The following is a 20,205-nucleotide window of genomic DNA, read 5'->3' on the forward strand; positions in this document are numbered from 1 at the left end:
AAACTTCCAAGTGCTATAGTATTCTTTGTTGCCCCCTGTCTAATCAATGAAAGTGAGACGTCGTGAAATGATTTGAAAGATTGATCATCATCCTTGATTTTCATCAAAGTGATGTGATCGGCCAAGCAGATGATTTTCTAACCCAAACTATCAATTCCCCTACTACCTCTTCGGTAACCTGACTGGAATTGTGCATCCTATGGCCCATTTGATGAAGAAAAGAAAAAAGGACATACATAAAAGAAGATCATAAGGAAAATACATGTAAGCTAGAAACTATTAGATACATTATGTTCCTAAAAGATAAGGCTGCATAGTACTCCCTTCGTCCGGAAAAAATTGTCCCAAGCTGGTCCATCAAATGGATGAATCTAACACTAACTTGATGCTAGATACATCAATTAAAGGGACAAGCTTTTCCGGACGGAGGGAGTATGATTTATTTTTTAGGTTTATGTAGACAACGGAAGAGAGAGCAACATTCCCGGGCTCTACATTAGAAAATGCACAGGCGAGCTAATAGGTGGCTTGGAAAAAAATACTTTTTCTTAAAGATCTGAAATTGGCAAGGGCGATGCATCCGGGACAGCCAAGAGAAATTCCATTTGTCGACCGTTAGCTGCAGGATCGTACTGTCGTCGCCGTGTCTGTCTCTTCACTGTCGTGCTCTAGAGTCAGAGCAGCAGTCCAGATCGTACTACGTTATGGTCCCGATGATAACGTGCGTGGGATCGTGCGGGTTTCGTTGCCTTGACTCTTCTCTTCTCTTCTCGTACGCACACGCTGTTTGTCTGCACCACATGATGATGCGTACATAGATATAGAGGACAGGCCAGTGTTCGTGACTGTGATAATCACAGGCCACAGCTAGAAGACAAGCTAATTAAGGTTGGTTGTGAGTCCCAGTCTCAGAATTGCCCTGTCCTCTGGAGACATGTATTACTCCATCCGATCCAAAATAAAGGTCGTGGTTGTAGTTCAAATTTGATGAAGTATTTTTTTATTGGTTTTAAAAGGGATTGATAATTTTCAGAAACTAGGATTTCATCCAGCTTTCCAGATAAAGAAACATCACCAATACAACCACGAATCCAAGTTTAACCAAGTAATCTCTGTGTAAAAAGCTTAGTTATTTCTGGTTTTCATCATACTGCCGCGATTGAAGATGCATAAATCAAAAGTTTTCCGCAAATAAAAAAACAAGTAATCTCTAGCGCTATATACACTAGTTAAAGAGAATGTAAGGTATCATGTTTTACTTTCCTTCTCACTACCCCTTCGTTCAACCATCCTCATATGATAATCAATCATCTTAATTTACTCACTTTCTGAACTAATTCCACTTTTATTTACATGTCAAACTTCTCATCAAAATATAAGGCCTAGGTAAATCACGGTCACGATTTAATAAACATTTATTTACACAATCAGATTCATATGGGCAGTTAAATCACAACCTAACGAACTAGAATATTTATATTATGTTGCAACGCATGGGCATTGTCCTAGTGAAAATAAATAGGTCCGTTGGAACCGGGTGTTGGCTCTGTGCATCTTCTTTCTTTGCGAAAAGGCCAAAAAGTTAAGTAGCACATACCCTTATAAAAACACCCTTTCAGAATTTGAAAAAACCATTCAAATCTTTGAGGGTACCGAAGTCTTACTCCTCTTGCATCCACTGCTAGCGCTCAGTGAGCAAAGCTCATTGCCGCCTCTAGGCCCCTGTCTCAGTGCAAATAATTTCATGATGTTTATTTATGCGTGAGAAACCATGCAACTGCTAGGTGGTCCATGGGTCTGTTGTAATTTGTATTACCTCTGGTGTTCTTTGTAGTGCCAGGCACACCCCACTTAGTTGCATGGTATCTCACGCATAAAAAAACATCATCAAATTATTTACACAGTTGATCATCGTCCTTGATCTTCATCAAAGTGGTGTGATCAGCCAAGCAAGTGATTTTCCAACCTGACTATCAATTCCCCGGCTACCTCTTGGTACCCTGACACGCCATACAGCAAATTCGGTGCAAACAAAAGAGACAAACATAAAAGATCATAAATTTTGGGAAATTAGTATATGCTAGAAACTATTAGAGAACATTATGTTTATAAAAGATAAGGTTACATAGTACGATTTTTTTTGAAGAAAAATCAAAAAGACCCTCAGATCTATTAGCCACAGATCAAACAGTGAGACACCCGTAAAAAAAGATAGATATTACAATTAAGTCCCTAGGGTGCCTCGCTCCTCCAATCTCCTAGATGGGCCGATGGTGCGCCGCCGCAGCCGCTCCGATAGCCTCCCCATTGCTAGATTTGGGCGAGCGTTGTAGTCTAACACACACTGTCAAACATTTCGGAGATGAAGTCATAGTCGCCAGATTCCAAGTCCAAGAGTTGAGAGCCTCGAGGCTGACCAAGCCAACATAGAAGCACCAGAAGATGGCACACCGTCGCTGCTCCATAGGACGAAAACAAAAACGCCAACCACCCATAGCTTGCACAAACTCTCGAAGCTTCCAAGTGATGCTGCGTAAGCCGCTGCCACGACGCGGACGAAGCTCGAGGAAAAACGGCCAATGGTACTGCTACCACCGTTATCTCCCACAGCAACAACATGACCAACATCCACTGGTCGTTCAGCGCTGAAGCCTTGAGCGCCATCGTTGAGGCGGAGCAAGGATTGGGAGGACATTATTTCCATATGCGTCGAAGACTGCTCCCCCGAACGCGGGACCGCCTGAGACGCAAGCCCACACCTTATTTCCACATCGTACGTCCAGATCCGGGGTCCCCCTCCCCCACCCTTCTGCCGCCGGAGCGCCTAGGGAGGGGAGTCTAATTAGAAAACATAAGAGCATCTCCGGCCGTTGGAGCCCCCAAGAACCCCACCGAACCAAAAAAGTTGGTGTCTTGGAAGCCAAATGCTTCATCCGGACGAAATAGAAATGCATGGGAAGGGCATCTTCCCAGCCACACCCCACCCCGACCAAAAGTTTGTGAGCGAAATGATTAAATGGTCCAAGAAAAAGGACATGCGGGGAGACATGATTCGCCGGAACTTCCGCCGGCGCCTCCAGAGGCCACCAACGCGCTGGGTTTCGCCTGGATAAGGCGCCGCCCGAGCCTAAAAAGGTGTCCTGGGGGCGGGTGGAGATGCTCTAAGAGAGATCAACAACTCCCCGGCTCTACATTCAAATGCACTGGCGAGCAAATAGGTGTCTTAGAAAAAAAATCTTTATCTTAACGATTATAAATTGGCAAGTGCAGATGCATCCGGGACAGCCAAGAGAAATTCCATTTGTCGACCGTTCGAATGTGCACAGGCTCCTACTGTCATCGCCGTCGGCTGTCTCTTCACTGTCGTGTTCTAGATCGCACGTTAAGGTTCTGAAGCCTTTCTCTCCAGTCCAATCTATAGTACTATTGCCTACATAACCAATGATGGACAAGTTACGTACGACGGACACCGAATCGCCTTGTGAGACTAATCTTGTGGACGTTCTCATCCACGAACGCAGAGCCACTTACTAACAGGGTAGGACTACATGATTAACTTGCTCGTTTTTCAGATGTACGTCACGTACTGGTCTCACATATGCCAGCTGCTGCAGATGTGACGACCTCCGACGTGCTCCCGATGACAATTCGGACCCGCGCGTTTCGCCCGTGCGATCGTGCGGACTGTGGCTGCCTTGACTCCTCTCTTCTCTTCTCGTACACACCCTGTCAGGGAGGACCGGCTAGTATCAGTGATTGTAATAATCACAAGTCACAGCTACTCCCTCCGTTCCAAAATAGATGACCCAACTTTGTACTAACTTTAGTACAAAGTTGGGTCATCTATTTTGGAACGGAGGGAGTAGAAGACAAGCTAAGGTTGGTTGTGAGTCCCAGTCTCGGAATTGCCCTGTCACCCTGGACACATGTACAGTATTATGTTGTATTTGGTGTTAAAAGGAATAGGTATTTTTTCAGAAACTAGGGTTTCGGAAAAAGCTTTCTTGGTAAAGCAACATCACTGATACAACCAATAATCAAGTGTGGAAAAATAAATTAGCCTACTAGAACCAGGTGTGGGCCGTGTGCATCTTTTCCTTTTCCGAAAAAGCCACCTATATTAAGTAGCACAAATCCTTACAAGAGCTCTCTATAAAATTGAACCCTTCAGGGTACCAAAGTCTTCTTCGCCATGCATCCACTGGCCACATGTGACAAACAAAGCTCGTTGCGGCTGCGGATCAAACTTGTTTAAACTAGGGAACATGTAAAAGCAATGACCAGGAGGTCATTGATATAGACCAGAAGACGTCGATTGCCGTGATGTACATCTTAACCACGCAGAAACCTGGTGTGTACTCATTGTACGTATCTCCTAGATGCCATATTATGAGTCAATAAAGGCGCCCTTTATGCAAAACTACTCTCCTAGATTAGGATAGCATGATGGTATGTAATTTAGCACAGGAAACCGTGTTAGTATCGAACACGAGGACTTTTCTTATTGGAACCCGAAAGAGTATTGTGGAAATTAAATCTAGCAAAAGTGCATGACTATCGATTCTCCACGTCTGCAGGCTATAAACAGGAATTAATAAATCCACCATCAACTATATCAGCCAGCAAAATTCAATAATAGCATAGTTCTCAAATCAACAAAATTACATATTTCGAAAGTACCTTTTGAGATACATATACGCATATGATTTATAAACATTGTTTCTGCATATTTTTAAAGTTAATGAAACTAATAAAGAGAACTTGTAAAACAAATAAAACTCAAGCATTGCTAGCTCAAAACTCAGTTGGAGTTATTTCTTAAATGAGGTGGCTGGGAGTCCCAGTCTCAGACCTGCCCTTTCCCCGGAGACATGTACTATTTTGTATTTGGTGTTAACATGGCTCCACATTTGGATTAGGGATTCATAGTTCACCATCGACTAGATTGTCAGCAGAACACATGGCAGATCATTGGGCATAATGAAATATATAGATAACCAAATTCTTAAAAACATATAAAATAAATCAACAACTGATAAAAACTGCATTCCAACGGATTTGCAGGTCTGACTGTCTGCCGGACAAAAATTTAACAAAAAGAGACAGAAATAAACCGAAAGGCCATAAGTGTTTCGAAAACAATAAAAAACAATTAGATTATAATTTCCAGCAAAATTAAAAGTTACCACATTTTTATAATATGAAATTAATGATTAAAATAAAAATAAAATTCAACAAAATGCACAATTAATCTAAGAAAATTAAGAAAAACTGAAAATACTTTAGGAACAATCACTTTTTTAATTCCCGAATATCATGCTACCTAAAAGAAAAACGAGCAGATTGGTACAATGTAAACTTGGAAACTCTATCTCCACCTATTCTATAGAATACTTAAAACTGATCTTTTTTCCTTTTGTACTAGTAGATATAGAATTCATTGCATGGATCCAACATGTACGATGTATGATATGATCTATGCCACAGGTAGATAATTGATTCCATAGACACCTGCGGATAACGGCGATTATGTTCTTTAGACTAATTTGCAGTCTATGCCGAAAAGTGTAATTAGTATAGCAACTTTGCCCGTGTAATTCAGCAATAATTTTTTCTTTCTGTCTCTGTTGTTGCACTGATGAAATGAAGTGAAATTATTGAAATGAAGAACCTGCAGCAATAAACGAAAAGCTGACAGTACAAACCAAACAAAAGAACTTACTCGTAGCATTATCAAGAATAACCACTAGCCTGACAATACACGCTCCTGCAAAATACAATTCATTAAACATATGAAAACTAGAAAATTACGTCCAAAATAAGAATTCTCGCATCATTTTCAAGCATCAAGCCATCTCTTTGGACAACCTGTTTCACTTGATTATTAAGCAGAATCTACTGCAGTCTAGTTATTCAGAATTTTGGTTGTTTGAAAGGGAAATGAACTGGGCCTTGAGCCTAATTAGGATGAGCATTTTCCTTTTTTCGCCTTTTCGTTGATGGCGAACCTGCCCGACTCGTTAATCATTATGTATAAGCTTCTTTCTACTCAAATGCATCGTGATACAACTTATATTTTTTTTAAGAAAAGGAGGATGTACCCCCGACCTCTGCATCTGGACAATGCATGTAGCCATATTATTAATTATTTCCAAAGACCTTACATGATAATACATCAATAAGTCTGAAGCCACCATCTTGGCAACGCCTGTTGCTACTCCTATCCCTTGATGAAGGGGTGCCGAATGTCCGGGCCTAATACCAAACAGACATCGCACCAAAGCCTAACATCTAAAGCCGGATGCCTCATCCAAGCCACTACCTAGAATGGGTCACACATCGGACCGGCATATTCCCAGTGATATAGAGCTTTTATATCTCAGAAGAAAAGATTTCTCACAACAAAAGGAGCCCTAGTTAATAGAGTAAAAAAACTTAGTTCATAGAACAACAATTTGGCAATACAGAACATATTAATGCATGAATGACATAATGGTAAGATGGAGTCAAAGTTGGGCACACAATTGTACATCCAGGCATGTATACAACATAAACATAAAACTTTCGTGCAATTCCAAGGATTATTTGCATGGTACACCATAATGGAAAGTACAGAGGTTTTTTTTACATAATGATAAGTACACACATTACATTAGTGATGCAATCACCGATTGCTTCTTTGTTTCTGCACACATGTAGTGTCATAACATTACAAGAGAACCGAACGTAGCGCCAGAAACATGTAACATACACTAGTTCCAGATACATTTTATTGAAACATAAATGAGAACACGCACACTAAATCTATTTAATTGGATCGTATAGAGATGTGCAGCCAATCTTGGTGTAGCTTGCAGAACAAGGGGTTCGGCTAGTGTAAGGCCCGCATTGCGTTCTTGGAGACTGATACTCTTAACGCCGGGAGGCTTTGTCCAAGTGAATCCCTGCAACATCCTTGCGAACAACATCATTGTCATAGAGGTACCAAGTGAAATCCCAGGACAACCCCTCCTCCCACTGCTAAATGAAATGAAACGTAGGCCTGGATCAGTGAGAAGTACATTCGCAGTGTTCAAATGCCTCTCAGGCTGAAACTCCAGTGGTTCAGTCCAGATCTTGGGATTGCGGCCAAGTCCAAGCCGGCTTAAAAGTATGTGGCTATCCTTGGGGATGGTGTATCCAGCAATAGTTGTGTCCGCCATGGCGACATGGGGTACGTTAAGAGCATGGTATGGGTGTAAGCGGAAGGCCTCCCGGATGCACGATTTGAGATAGTTTAGCTGAGGAATGTCAGACTCCTGCACTAGTCTATCTTTACCAACGACAACATCAAGTTCCTCGGTTGCTTTTTGCATGATCTCCGGCAAGTTCATCATCTCAGCGAGTGCCCACTCAACCGCATTAGATGGGTTATCGACTGCTGCAAACATCATTTCCTACATCCATAAATGTGAGAATAAATAAAGTAATAAGTACAACGCAACAGAAAAGGTCAATACATGTATAATATGGCTCAAAGAACAATGAATGAACTTTCTATTGAGCTTAAGGTGACATACTAACCGCTGTTTGTGCTCTAATTTCTTGTAGGGACAGCAATGGCTGTCCCTCTGCATCTTTAAGATGAACCAGGACATCCAAAAAGTCTCTTGCCTCTTTCTGTTCACCACATTTCTCAAGAGTGGATGACCTTTCGCGGATCCGCTCCTCTATAATGGGATCATGCAACCGGTTGAGTGTTTGCATGGCATCCTTGGAAACCTTTTCATGGCCATCCAGGTCGAGGCCTACGAGGGCTGGGAAGTAGTCGGACATGCAGAAGCTGTAGAGATGGTTAAGAGCCATGAAGAGAGCGGCAACATGTGCCACCTCATCATGTCCAGGCCCACTAGTGGATGAAGCTGGTAGGTCACTGAAGTATCTTTTACCAAACACAAGCCTTCTTATCATGTTGCCAACGAAGTGTTGGGTTACATGACGGACGTTGACAATGTTGCCTGGACATGCCATGTCGCTGCAGTGAGTTTTATTAATGTACCTCACAAGGTGGTCGTACTCCTCTTTCCGAAGGTGGTGGAGCTTTCGCTCCATGGACGAGGCGAGGATCTCAACAGTGAGGACGCGCCTCATCTTCTTCCACTGGTCTCCGTGCGGTGAGACGATGGAGCCCTTGTACCCGAAGCTGAATATGCCTGAGGCGAAGGTGGTGGGACGGGAGGCAAAAACTTCATCATTTTTTCTTAGTACCTCAGAGGCTATCTGTGGACATGCTACAACAATTGTGTTTGAAGACACTCTTGCTTTTGGTGCATCTTAGCTGGTTAGTTCTGCGGGTATTTATAGGACAGCCGGGGAGCCAGCATCCTTACGTACATAATAATTATTTAATCAGTTAGTGACTCCTTTCATTGCCCCACGTGGCCACATATACTATTCATGTCGCCTCATGCAAGTTCAATGCATTCTGGAGGTCCACATTCTTTTGGTTGGACAAATTGATAGAGAGCAAATTAAGTGAATGCTGGCCACTCACTTGGAGACGTTCTTCACTTGATCATCTCCATGAGCTCTTCCAATTGACATATTCAGGGAAGGCCTTTGCTGAGCTAGGTCACATGGAGTCTTTCGTTCATTCAGACTTTGCCTGTGAGAAGGAACCTTAAAATTTTTATGGAAATCCTTCTCATTTAAGAGTGTTATAGGCATATAAAGATTTACGATTCTCCGACCATGATAGATCCTTCATTGACCTCACTTTGACCAGCAACGTGCAGCAACTGACGGCCTCTGATGAGGAAGAGTAGGGCATGGGAGACGACGACGCCTCGAGTCCCATGAGCCGGTGTGAGTCCCATGTCCTACTCTACATTGCCGACCACTGCATCAATAGTCCGAGTGGCACTTCCAGCCGCCGAACTAGGGCACGGCGGAGCCGGACAAGCTCCGCTTATGTTTAGGTTTCATGTGCATGTAATTGTATGGATTTGAGGATTACTAGCTAACTGAGGCATCTGGTTGTGGAAACGTCAATTTCATGTCTGACCGATCCCTGTCTATGGAGTTTGAGAGATCAAATTTGTTGTATATAGTTGTAGATGCTCTAAATGTTATTTCCTTCGAGCCAAAATAAATGACAGAACTCTGAACTAAGACTATGAAGTAGAGAAATTAAGAACACGGGCTAGCAGAACCCGACAGAAGAAAAATCCTGGAAGTATCATCACTAAAATGTGTTATTCATGGGAGCCAACCGAGGCGACGGTCCTGGCTGCCGTCTCTTGGCCATGCCAAAATTTGGTACGGTGACGCCAGTTCGGTTTTGCGTTGGAATTTGGTACGGTGAAGGCTGGCCGGGTTTCTGTGGGTGTCCGTCGACCCGTACGTTCAATGTCCGCATTTCTGTGGGTGTCCGTCGACCCGTACGTTCACTGTCCGGGTCTATTCTCATCCATACACGGCCTACTAGCTGCAGGTAGCACATGATGCACGAGTGTCCGGATCAATTCTCTTCCACACACGCACTAGCTGCAGGAAACGGCTCATGTTAGTCTCAGTGCTGTGCTTCCATGAGCATGCGGGAGATGTTGACGACTTACCCACGCTCAAACCATTGGTTAACTGGTTATTACACATTCATATTGCTCGCTAATTCACATCCATGTATAGCTCGTGTGGTACATGATTGAAGGGCAAAGAATCGGAATCCAATTACCCTTTCTCCTATAGTACTGTCCATCATTCTGACCCCCACCTTCTAGAGTGAACATCACATAGCTAAAGTTTGTTTTCCATTAACCCGCAAAAAGAGAAGTTTGTATTCTTTGGTAAAAATGTATTGCCACTAGTGACTACTCCCTCAGTAATAATATAAGAACATTTTTGACACTACCCTATTGTCAAAAATGTTCTTATATTATGGGACAGAGGGAGTAGTAAAGAGTCGGGTGAGAGACGCGAGACGAATGAAGGAGGAGGAAGACAACAGGCTAGGTCAGGCTTGGTTTTGGTTCAGGCCTGGTGGCGTGGCTTCTAGTCCGCATGCCACTAGTAAGTTTTGTTAGGGCATCTCCAACGCCGACCCACCAAACGGACACTATATCAGTTTGCAGACGGGGACCAGTACGCTAGCAGCATATGTCTGGTTGAATTCCAATTTTTTTTAACGAAGTTGATGAAATTTGATGCAAACTCAAACCAACCGGACGGTATTCATTTAAATTAGGGAGAAGAAAAAGGGAAAGATTGTTTCGGGCAAAGTAGATGAAATAACCGAGAAAGGCCGGCCCATCTAAATGATGATTGTAGTGAACCACGACATTTGGCGATGCAGAGGCTCCGCTCACAACTGGCCCAGCCTACCGGGCGCCTACGGTTACCCACTCGACCCGACGGTTACTACTGGTGATAGATAGCGCGTAGTTTATAAGAACACATGGAGCTCCGCCACTGTGCCCAAGTACTTAGTAGGCTTCTGTTCGGTGGTTGCAAAGGGTCGAGTGATCCTCAAAAATTGACTGACCCAAATAATTGCAAGTCGATTTTGATTTTCCTGCACTGAGAAAAAAAATGGACGTCCCCAATATTTTTTCAGGCAACTTGTCCCTATCCGGTCCGTTGTATTTTCCACCTCTTCTTTTTTGAGGGGTCATAGAAAGTTCATAAAACATGTAACCAAGACCCAAAGACTACCTTGTATGTTTTCAAGAGTGAAAGCTACGTTGTCGCCTAACTAAGTGCTCCAAGTTCAGTGCACCCCACAGCGGTTGTCGTTTCAAGTACTCTGCCTGGCTAGCTTATAAGCAACCGATCGAGCTTGTGATGATAAACTAAGCTGGTTCAGAAGAACAATTGCGCCGCAGAGCTCCAGAAAGTGCTGAGCTATACATTAACTTCCCATGGCAGATCTCGTCATGCTAGAGACGCCTCCGACGGCATGGTTTCTGTTCCTCTTCCCGCTCTTCCTCTTGCTTGTGCTTTATTATTGGTTCACTTGGAAGACAGGAAAAAGGCAACAGCGAGAAGGCAGACTCCCGCCATCACCACGGGCGCTGCCCATCATCGGCCACCTGCACCTCCTCGGATCGCTCCCACACGTCTCGCTCCGCAGCCTTGCCAGGAAGCATGGCCCCGACGTGATGCTCCTTCGTCTCGGCGGTGTGCCGACGCTCGTCGTGTCGTCACCGTGTGCCGCAGAGGCAGTGCTGCGCACGCATGACCACGTCTTGGCGTCACGGCCGCACTCCGTGGTCACCGACATCCTCATGTATGGCTCGTCCGACGTCGCCTTTGCGCCATATGGCCAAGGCTGGCGGCAGGCAAGGAAGCTCCTCACCAACCACATGCTGAGCGTTAGGAAGGTCCAGTCTTTCCGCAGCACCGTCATGTTGGGGGTAACTTCCAATGATTCTCCAGTTTTCGCCACACCACATTTGACAAAATTCCTTTTAATATCTCGACGTGAAACACATTATGAAGACATAAAATTGAAAAATGCATAAACTTCTTCCTTTCGAAACAAAAATAATCTTACTATTTCAGAAGATGAAGAAAACTGTGGATTGTGGAAAATAAAAACTAGATGACTAGTTGACCAGAAAAATAAATAATAAATGGGTCTGTCTATCGGCAAGGCAACGTAGTGCAGGTCCATCGGACGAAAATATATCGTCATATTTAACTAATATTTAATATAATTTGTAAAAAAAGCTGACCATAGATCATGTGGGTAAAATAATATAGGTTGTGCTTCATTAAGATATCTCGAAACCAACTCAGTCCAATTGGCTCACTGAGGTCCTAGCAATAGAGAGAGGAAAGGTCATGGCTTGAAAATCCGTCAGATATACATAGAGGAACGTGGATAACTGATGAATAAACAATCTAGAAACAATCTAGAAAAGGCAGGTAAGGGCTTAGACGGTCTCCGGTTAACTGATGAACAGACAACATCCACTAGTAAGGATATTCCACATTTCAAAAATAAAATAAAATTGGGAGCATGATATTTGGTTGTTAATATGTATGTTAAAATCAAATACGACGTCCCTTTTTATTCAATGATTTCCTACTGTCAAGCCTTGTTGGTCATTTTCTTAGCGTTTTCACAAATTTACCACGTCAGAAACAAAATAAAGAAAATTGACTTTCATTTGCCCTCTGCTAACAATCCCATAAATGTTAGCTACTCTCATAATTTAAGATTCATGCCATCATAGGTGAGCATGGTGATGGCGAAGATTAACGAGGCTGCCAGAGTCGGTGGTGTGGTGGATATGAGTGAGCTGCTCAAGACATTCACATATGACATGGCATACCGCATCGTGTCCGGTGAATTCTTCCTAAAAGAAGGACGGAGCAAGTTGTTCCAAGACCTCACCAATGATACCTCACTGCTGCTAGGAGGGTTCAAGGTGGAGGAATACTTCCCAACATTGTCTAGGGTAGGACTGCTTAAAAGGACAGTTCGTGCAAAGGCTGAGAGACTAAGGTATAGATGGGCCGATCTGCTGGACAAGGTGATCGATTATCATGAGAACAAGGACAAGTCAGTGTTAGATAACCAGGGTGGTAATTTCGTCGATATTCTCTTGTCTGTTCAGCTGGAGTATAGTCTCACAAGAGAACAGTTAAAGCTCTCCTAACCGTAAGTAAATATAATACCTTCCAAATGATTACAAATAAATAAGTATTATGGCATACTAATTAATTGATATCCACATGATTTATTTTTCGCTTCAACTGACACGTCATCTAACACCCTCGAATTCACAATGGCTGAGCTCATGAGGAGGCCCCGCCTGATTGGGAAGCTACAAGACGAGGTAAGGAGTATTGTACCCCAGGGACAGGAAATTGTCAGTGAAGCCGACATGAACAATATGACATACCTAAGAGCAGTCATAAAGGAGTCACTCCGACTTCATCCTGTTGCACCTTTACTTGCTCCACACCTTGCCATGGCTGACTGCAGTATTGATGGGTACATGATTCCTGCTGGAACGCATGTCTTCGTCAATGTATGGGCCATTGGTAGAGACTCTAGCTCTTGGGAGGACAATGAAGAATTCATACCTGAAAGATTTATAGAGGAAGGCAGTGATGTGCATGTCAACTTCATAGGGAATAATTTTAAGCTCTTGCCGTTCGGGGCAGGACGCAGGATATGCCCTGGTATAAACTTCGGAATCACGACTGTTGAGCTTATGTTGGCAAACGTGATGTACCATTTCGACTGGGAACTGCCAATAGGGTTTAAGAGGAAAGACATTGATATGACAGAGGTGTTTGGACTAACTGTGCGCCTGAAGGAGAAATTACTGTTAGTTCCAAAATCACGCATGTAACCGGATAAAATCTTCTTAGGAAGTTTATGCTACCGGTATGTTGCTGCTACAAAATAAAGGTAAATTCTAGCCATCAAAGGAGTCAGGATTTTGATCCTAGGGGTGGGGAGGAAAATAATAACCACACAAGTATACCATGTATGTGATGTACTTTTCGTTTGAGCTTACTGTGGTTTTTTATTTATTAATGCCACAGTGTATTATTACGAGTTGGCATATCAACTGAAATGAGATCCTATATCCAGACTAGTTCCATCTGCTCAATTAGATTAACATTGAAAAGTATGGAGTCACTCTACTATTTTATTTTTATTCTTGAAATGTAACAAACTTAAAAAATAACGAAATAGACTTCCAAATCAATCTTTTGGTTTTTTTCCTTGTGTGGCTCTACGATAGTACTACAAGTCATGCTAAAGGTACCTAATTAGTAGTTTTTTCAAAACTACCTAACTGGTTGTTCGGACCGATTTAACTAGTATTTAAAATCTGAAACTATGAGCCTTCTCTCGTCGATTTCTTTTAGAGAAACCGCTAGCATAACATGGTCTTTACAAACTGAAACAGGAAAGTACACAAACTAAAAGCTGCCATCTCCAGCACATCACCAGCATCAGCCAAGCTAAAAGGCTAGTTCATCTATCCTAGCCCATAATACAGAAGCTGGAAAGTATTAGGAAATGCCCCAGCAACATAAGCACCACATGAAGGTGGGGCATCAGATCGTTTCACCCAAATTGGGTACATAATATTATCAGACAAGCATCATGATCTAGCAAATCATCCTGCAATTCTTCTCCTCGCCATCCAGCCCTTAGTTCTTGCAGAAGCATCTTGCACCGACTGTTTCAACATCTCCACACTAGCATCAATGCTTCTTTATTCTTGGATTATCCGCAACATACCCTTGTAGCTAATGTTATGACATATATTATATATTTCCTCTACAAGATCAGCAGGGATTTTTTTTATCAAAGCAAGCTCTGTTTCTAGTTTTCTAGATAGTTCAACAAAATGTTGGTCCTCCACAGAGCACGAGTATTTGCTGGGATCTAGGAAAATATTGTATCCGATCACCAAATAGAGCAGATGTGTCTTCGGGACATCTATCTAAGCCGAGAGCATAAGCAACAATCTGCTAAGTTAGTCTGGTCATATTATAACCAAACAAAGAGGTGATCCATTGTATCTTTCTTGCAATAGAAGCGGCACTACTCATTACCAGCCCATCCTCTATGGACCAAGTTATATTTATCAGAATTTTACTCTTCAACATCACCCAAAGAAAGATCTTAATCTTCAGTCATATCTTTAATTTCAAAACGATCTTGTATTCACAAGTAACCCAACTTTGAGGTGCAAAACAAGTCTTTAACTTTGAAATCACCTTTTTTATTTAGTTACTACCTTTTCCCCAGGCAAGATAAAATTATCCGTAACATCTTTCAACTTATTCCACTGAGAAAAAGCCTCCCCTGTAGATTAATTCCCTCTGAAACTAGAGGAATCCAGGCCATCTTTCTGGGCTTCTTGCAATGCGATGTTCTTAGAGAAGGCTATATTGTAGAGCCTAAGGAACTATTAAACCGGGTCTACCTCAACACCAAACACCATCCCAAAAAAGTGATTTTGCCCTATCACTAACAATCCTTTGAATACCCGGGGAGTCCCTGTCCACACCGCCCTCAGCCCTCCCCCTCCATCGCCTCCCACTACCACCGTCGTCGCTGAGGACGACGCGGGGCGAAGCCCCTGTGGTGAGGCGGCGGCAACGGCGCAGTCCTCGGCCGGCGGTAACACGTTGGGGCAGCGGCGTCCATCTCCCTCCTCCAACGGCAGTGCGCAGCGGGTTGGCGGCGGCCAGGAGATCTCCGGCGGTAGTTTGGCGGATGAGATTTTGGCTGCGATGAGATCTGATCTGGGCCCGAGGGGTTTAGATCGAGATCCACTGCGGCTGCACCTCGTCTCGACAACGGCAAGAGGAGATCCCCCCTGGGTAATCTTCGCGGCACGAGGATCTTGGAGAACGTAGCAGAAATTCAAAATTTTCTACGCATCACCAAGATCAATCTATGGAGATTCTAGCAACAAGAGAGGGAGATGATGAGCATCTTCATACCCTTGAAGATCGCTAAGCGGAAGCGTTACAAGAATGCGGTTGATGGAGTCGTACTCGCGGCGATTCGAATCGCGGAAGATCCGATCTAGCGCCGAACGGACGGCGCCTCCGCGTTCAACACACGTACAGCCCGGGGACATCTCCTCCTTCTTGATCCAGCAAGGGGAGAGGAGAAGTTGAGGGAGAACTCCGACAGCAGGACGACATGGTGGTGGTGGAGCTCGTGGTTCTCCGGCAGGGCTTCGCCAAGCACTACGGAGGAGAAGGAGGTGTTGGAGGAGGGAGAGGGCTGCGCCAGGGAAGAGGTGCGGCTGCCCTCCCACCCCTCTACTATATATAGGGGAAAGGAGAGAGGGGGAGGCGCCCTAGGGTTTACCCTTGGGGGCGGCGGCCAAGCAGATTGGATCTCCCTAGGGAAAATCCTAGGGAGACTTGGCGCCCAAGCCAAGCAGGTGGAGGATTGCCTCCCAAGCCAGGTGGAGGCGCCCCACCTCCCCAAATAATGTGGGAAAGGGTGTGGGGGGGGGGGGCGCACCACCCCTTAGTGGGCTGGTTTTCCCCTTCCCCTTTGGCCCATGAAGCCCTCCAACACTTGTCGGGGCTCCCGAAACACCTTTCGGTCATGCTGGCCATAGCCTGGTACCCCCGGAACACTTCCGGACTCCAATACCCTTCGTCCAATATATCGATCTTCACCGCCGGACCATTCCGGAACTCCTCGTGACATCCGGGATCACATCCGGGACTCTGAACTACCTTCGTTAACCACATACTATTTCCCATAACAACTCTAGCGTCACCGAACCTTAAGTGTGTAGACCCTATGGGTTCGGGAACCATGCAGACATGACCGAGACGTTCTCCGGCCAATAACCAACAGCGGGATCTGGATACCCATGTTGGCTCCCACATGTTCCACGATGATCTCATCGAATCATCCACGATGTCGAGGATTCAATCAATCCCGTATGCAATTCCCTTTGTCAATCGATATGTTACTTGCCCGAGATTCGATCGTCGGTATCTCAATACCTCATTCAATCTCGTTACCGGCAAGTCACTTTACTCGTTCCGTAATGCATGATCCCGTGACTAACTACTTAGTCACATTGAGATCATTATGATGATGCATTACCGAGTGGGCCCAGAGATACCTCTCCATCATAAGGAGTGACAAATCCCAGTCTCGATTCGTGCCAACCCAACAGACACTTTCGGAGATACCTGTAGTGCACCTTTATAGCCACCCAGTTACGTTATGACGTTTGGTACACCCAAAGCATTCCTACGGTATCCGGGAGTTGCACAATCTCATGGTCTAAGGAAATGATACTTGACATTAGAAAAGCTTTAGCAAACGAACTACACGATCTTGTGCTATGCTTAGGATTGGGTCTTGTCCATCACATCATTCTCCTAATGATGTGATCCCGTTATCAATGACATCCAATGTCCATGGTCAGGAGACCATAACCATCTATTGATCAACGAGCTAGTCAACTAGAGGCTCACTAGGGACATGTTGTGGTCTATGTATTCACACATGTATTACGGTTTCCAATTAATACAATTGTAGCATGAACAATAGACAATTATCATGAACAAGGAAATATAATAATAACCATTTTATTATTGCCTCTAGGGCATATTTCCAACAGAGGACGCCGGGCATGGTGGTGGTGGCTGCCTTCTCCACCGAAGGCGGTTGGCCAGGCTGGTAGTGATGGATCTTGGATCCCACTATTAGCACCGGCGGCGAGTTGGGGAGACATAGTCGTTGGTGAAATCCGAGCCGACTTCGGTCATGGCGGGCGACGGTGGCGTCGACGTCGTTACCTTGATGAAGGCATCATCAAGCAACTATTGTCAACCTGCCCGTGCCGCTCCTGGAGAAATCCTAAGATCACCGGATCAGACGATGGCGACGCAGCGGTGTCGTGTTCCCTATTGGGGGCATTGTTTGTGGAGCGGCGCCAGATGGAAGAGGCGTGAGGTGGTGTGGTGTGCCTTCTCTCGCGTCGACGATGGCGGGTCTCAACGGCATGGAGCAGCGGGGTCTCGCCGGTGGGCATGTGAGGATGGACGAGCGCAGGATGGTCACGTTGTCTGGCGTCGTAGTGGTGTCGACGGCAGCTAGACCGGGCAAGGTAGATGCAGCAGTACAGCACTGAAGATGGATTGGTGGCAGGTGGCTGGGGCGGCCTCATACCCGGCAGGCATCCTGGTTGAGGAGTGCCCCTACTGGTGGGTGCCCCATACCCGACAGGCGTCCTGGTTGGGACCTCGGGTCTTACATGTTAGGTTTGGCTGTGAGGTTTGTTTGGTATTAGGCCCAGACTATCAGCATCTCTACATCAACTGGATAGGAGTAGCGACATATGTCGCCTTGACGGTGGTTTTAGTCTTACTGTTGTATGACTTTGTAAGGTCTTGTCTGAATAATTAATAGAATGGCTGCATGCATTGTCCGGATGCAAAGGCCGGAGGTCCTCCTGCTTTTCTAAAACACAATCCTTTGAATACGTGTTTTTGGAGTATTTCACTAAAATGAGCCATGCCCTGCAAGAAATGTAATCCTCCAGTCGTGACCTCAAACACTCAAGTATTTCTTTTATATCATCTGCTGCCATAAGCCTTCAGAATTCTCCTATTTCCATGACCACTTGCATAGTAAGCTATTGTTCATCACACTGAGAGTCAGAATCCCCAGTCCCCCAAAGTCTGTATGCCAATTGACCAAGTGTTACTTCTCCTCATATTGCTTCTCTTGCCACATCATCCTAGCCCAAAACATGTTCGCGATTTAACTAGTATATAATTTATAATAGATCTAACAGAAATACTAACCGACAATTGGTAAAGATCTATTTGTAGTATTAACATGTAACTATACCATAGGTCTAGGGTTGACTCACATGAGTCACGCAACCACGATTTGATGCTAAGATTACCAGCACATCATGGAGGGCGCACAGATGGATTTTTCCTTGGAAGGTCCTACGTTGATTTGATTATTCACCATAGTCTATAACCACCAGAAAGAGTGATATTCGTGAGCAATTTTTCTCAAGTGAGGTGCAAAATCAAGCAAACTTATAGCAAACATTTGCAAATATGCGGGTTCATGGAAATGGTGAGAAAAAGAAAACATGGCAGGGTTATGAGTGATGCATTTGAATTAATCCATGGCATAAAAGATCTTAATGTCACTAACTACTTGTAATCATAATTTAAATGACTTCACTTGCATGACTGATAATTGATATGTGCATTTTGCTTCACTATTTCATGATATAGATTGCTCAATTATATCCATGTTTTTATACGTTATGGCATAATTCATGTACCCTTTTTCCTTTCATTTGCAAGATTAGAAGAAGGAGGTATGCCGAAAAACTAACAGAAAGGATAAAACCAAGGAAAAATGAAGGGAAAAAAATCCCGAAGCCAGAAAAAAAATCACAATTCTAATTAGCTTCGACCTCACCCTATCCTTATCACTGGGCAAGATAAAGTTACCCACACCATATTTCAGCAAATTCCATTGAGAAGAAGCCTCACCCAAAATTTCATTATAAACTAAAGGGGCTGTTCTTAGTGAAGGCTATATTGTAGAGCCTAAGAAAATGTCCAGCCATGTCTACCTCCATGCTAATCACCATCCTAGAAAAATGTTTTTACCCCAGCACCAACAATCCTTTGAATGCGTTTTTGGAATATTTCATTGATATGAGCTAGACCCTGAAGGAATGTGATCCTGCCACGTCAGTTGTCACTTCATATAGCACCTGCTCACTCAGGTACTTTTTTGAAATTACTTCTTACCATATGCCTTCAAAGTTCTCCAATATCCATACCACTTTCATAGTAAGATCTTGTTCATCACATCAAGATCCAGAATTCCCAGGCCATATCCTAGGTTTTCCATCATTGGTTTGAAGAAATCATGTTATCTTCACTCTTCTGTCAGTTGGAAACCATTTTGAACATTTCAACATCCAAATATACATGAAAGAATGATATGCAAGTGATATGCTTCTATTAACATCCTAATTTGGAAATTTGGGATGTTACACGAATAGTATTTTTAGTGTTAGAAGTCGTCTCCGCCAATCACTTCTAATGTCCGCTTATGTACTAGTCCAATCCAAATAATGGAGTACTAGGGCTTGATCTAAATGGATGTGCTAACGGCGATGGCGATAACTATGGAGGCCTTTGATAGAGTGCCTACTATGCAATTGTAGAATTCACGAGCCTCGGTGGTTGGGACTCGAAATCCATTTCCAGTGCCTCCTCTCCTCCTTAAATAGATCTTCAATAATGCGTATTAGGCCTTGCGGCATTATACATAGTACATGTGATCGCCGTTTCTTATAGATCCTAATCTAGTGATGAAATACGTACCCAAGTGAGATTTGCATATCATGCAAAATACTCATTTGTAGACAACTTATAGGGATAATCCAAGAACATTCTTGGGAATATGAAGATTCAACTCTGGAAATTAAGGGTGTAGGATCCACTTATCTAATCTTCCCAGTTGAACTGTTAATCATGCACGAGCAAGAAACATCCATAATGGACAAAAGTTTATTCCTGAAATTTGAAGACGCCAGGGTTTACTTACAACTGGTATGGAAAGATCGCCCACACACTTGTTTACCTGGAAATTAATGTAGATAAAAATGATAGCAAGGCTAATGCCTAGCTTTCTTTCATGTAGAAAAAGCCTTAATTAGC

General features: G+C 43.8%; 1 protein-coding gene and 1 pseudogene across 1 annotated transcript; one reads left to right on the forward strand and one right to left on the reverse strand.

The window, feature by feature from the left end:
* Window positions 1-6,623: 6,623 nt before the first annotated feature.
* Window positions 6,624-8,836, reverse strand: LOC119360226 (tyrosine N-monooxygenase-like). Its single transcript, XM_037625959.1, has 3 exons — window positions 8,719-8,836; window positions 7,564-8,300; window positions 6,624-7,436 (listed from the first exon to the last, which is right to left on the reverse strand). The coding sequence occupies exons 1-3, from the start codon at window positions 8,834-8,836 to the stop codon at window positions 6,753-6,755; spliced, it is 1,539 nt and encodes a 512-aa protein (XP_037481856.1). The 3' UTR covers window positions 6,624-6,752.
* Window positions 8,837-10,841: 2,005 nt separating this feature from the next.
* LOC119366830 lies at window positions 10,842-13,581 on the forward strand (annotated as a pseudogene).
* The last annotated feature ends 6,624 nt before the right edge of the window (window positions 13,582-20,205 follow it).

Source organism: Triticum dicoccoides, chromosome 2B, assembly GCF_002162155.2.
Source record: "Triticum dicoccoides isolate Atlit2015 ecotype Zavitan chromosome 2B, WEW_v2.0, whole genome shotgun sequence".
Taxonomy (NCBI): domain Eukaryota; kingdom Viridiplantae; phylum Streptophyta; class Magnoliopsida; order Poales; family Poaceae; genus Triticum; species Triticum dicoccoides.

Excerpts from the sequence above, each read along its gene's own strand:
- LOC119360226 (XM_037625959.1), bottom strand. The coding sequence starts at position 8,836 with ATGGGACTCGAGGCGTCGTCGTCTCCCATGCCCTACTCTTCCTCATCA. Across the intron at positions 8,301-8,718 it reads TCTATCATGGTCGGAGAATC|CAAGAGTGTCTTCAAACACA; the intron begins GTAAATCTTTAT and ends ATGCACCAAAAG. Across the intron at positions 7,437-7,563 it reads AAATTAGAGCACAAACAGCG|GAAATGATGTTTGCAGCAGT; the intron begins GTTAGTATGTCA and ends TTATGGATGTAG.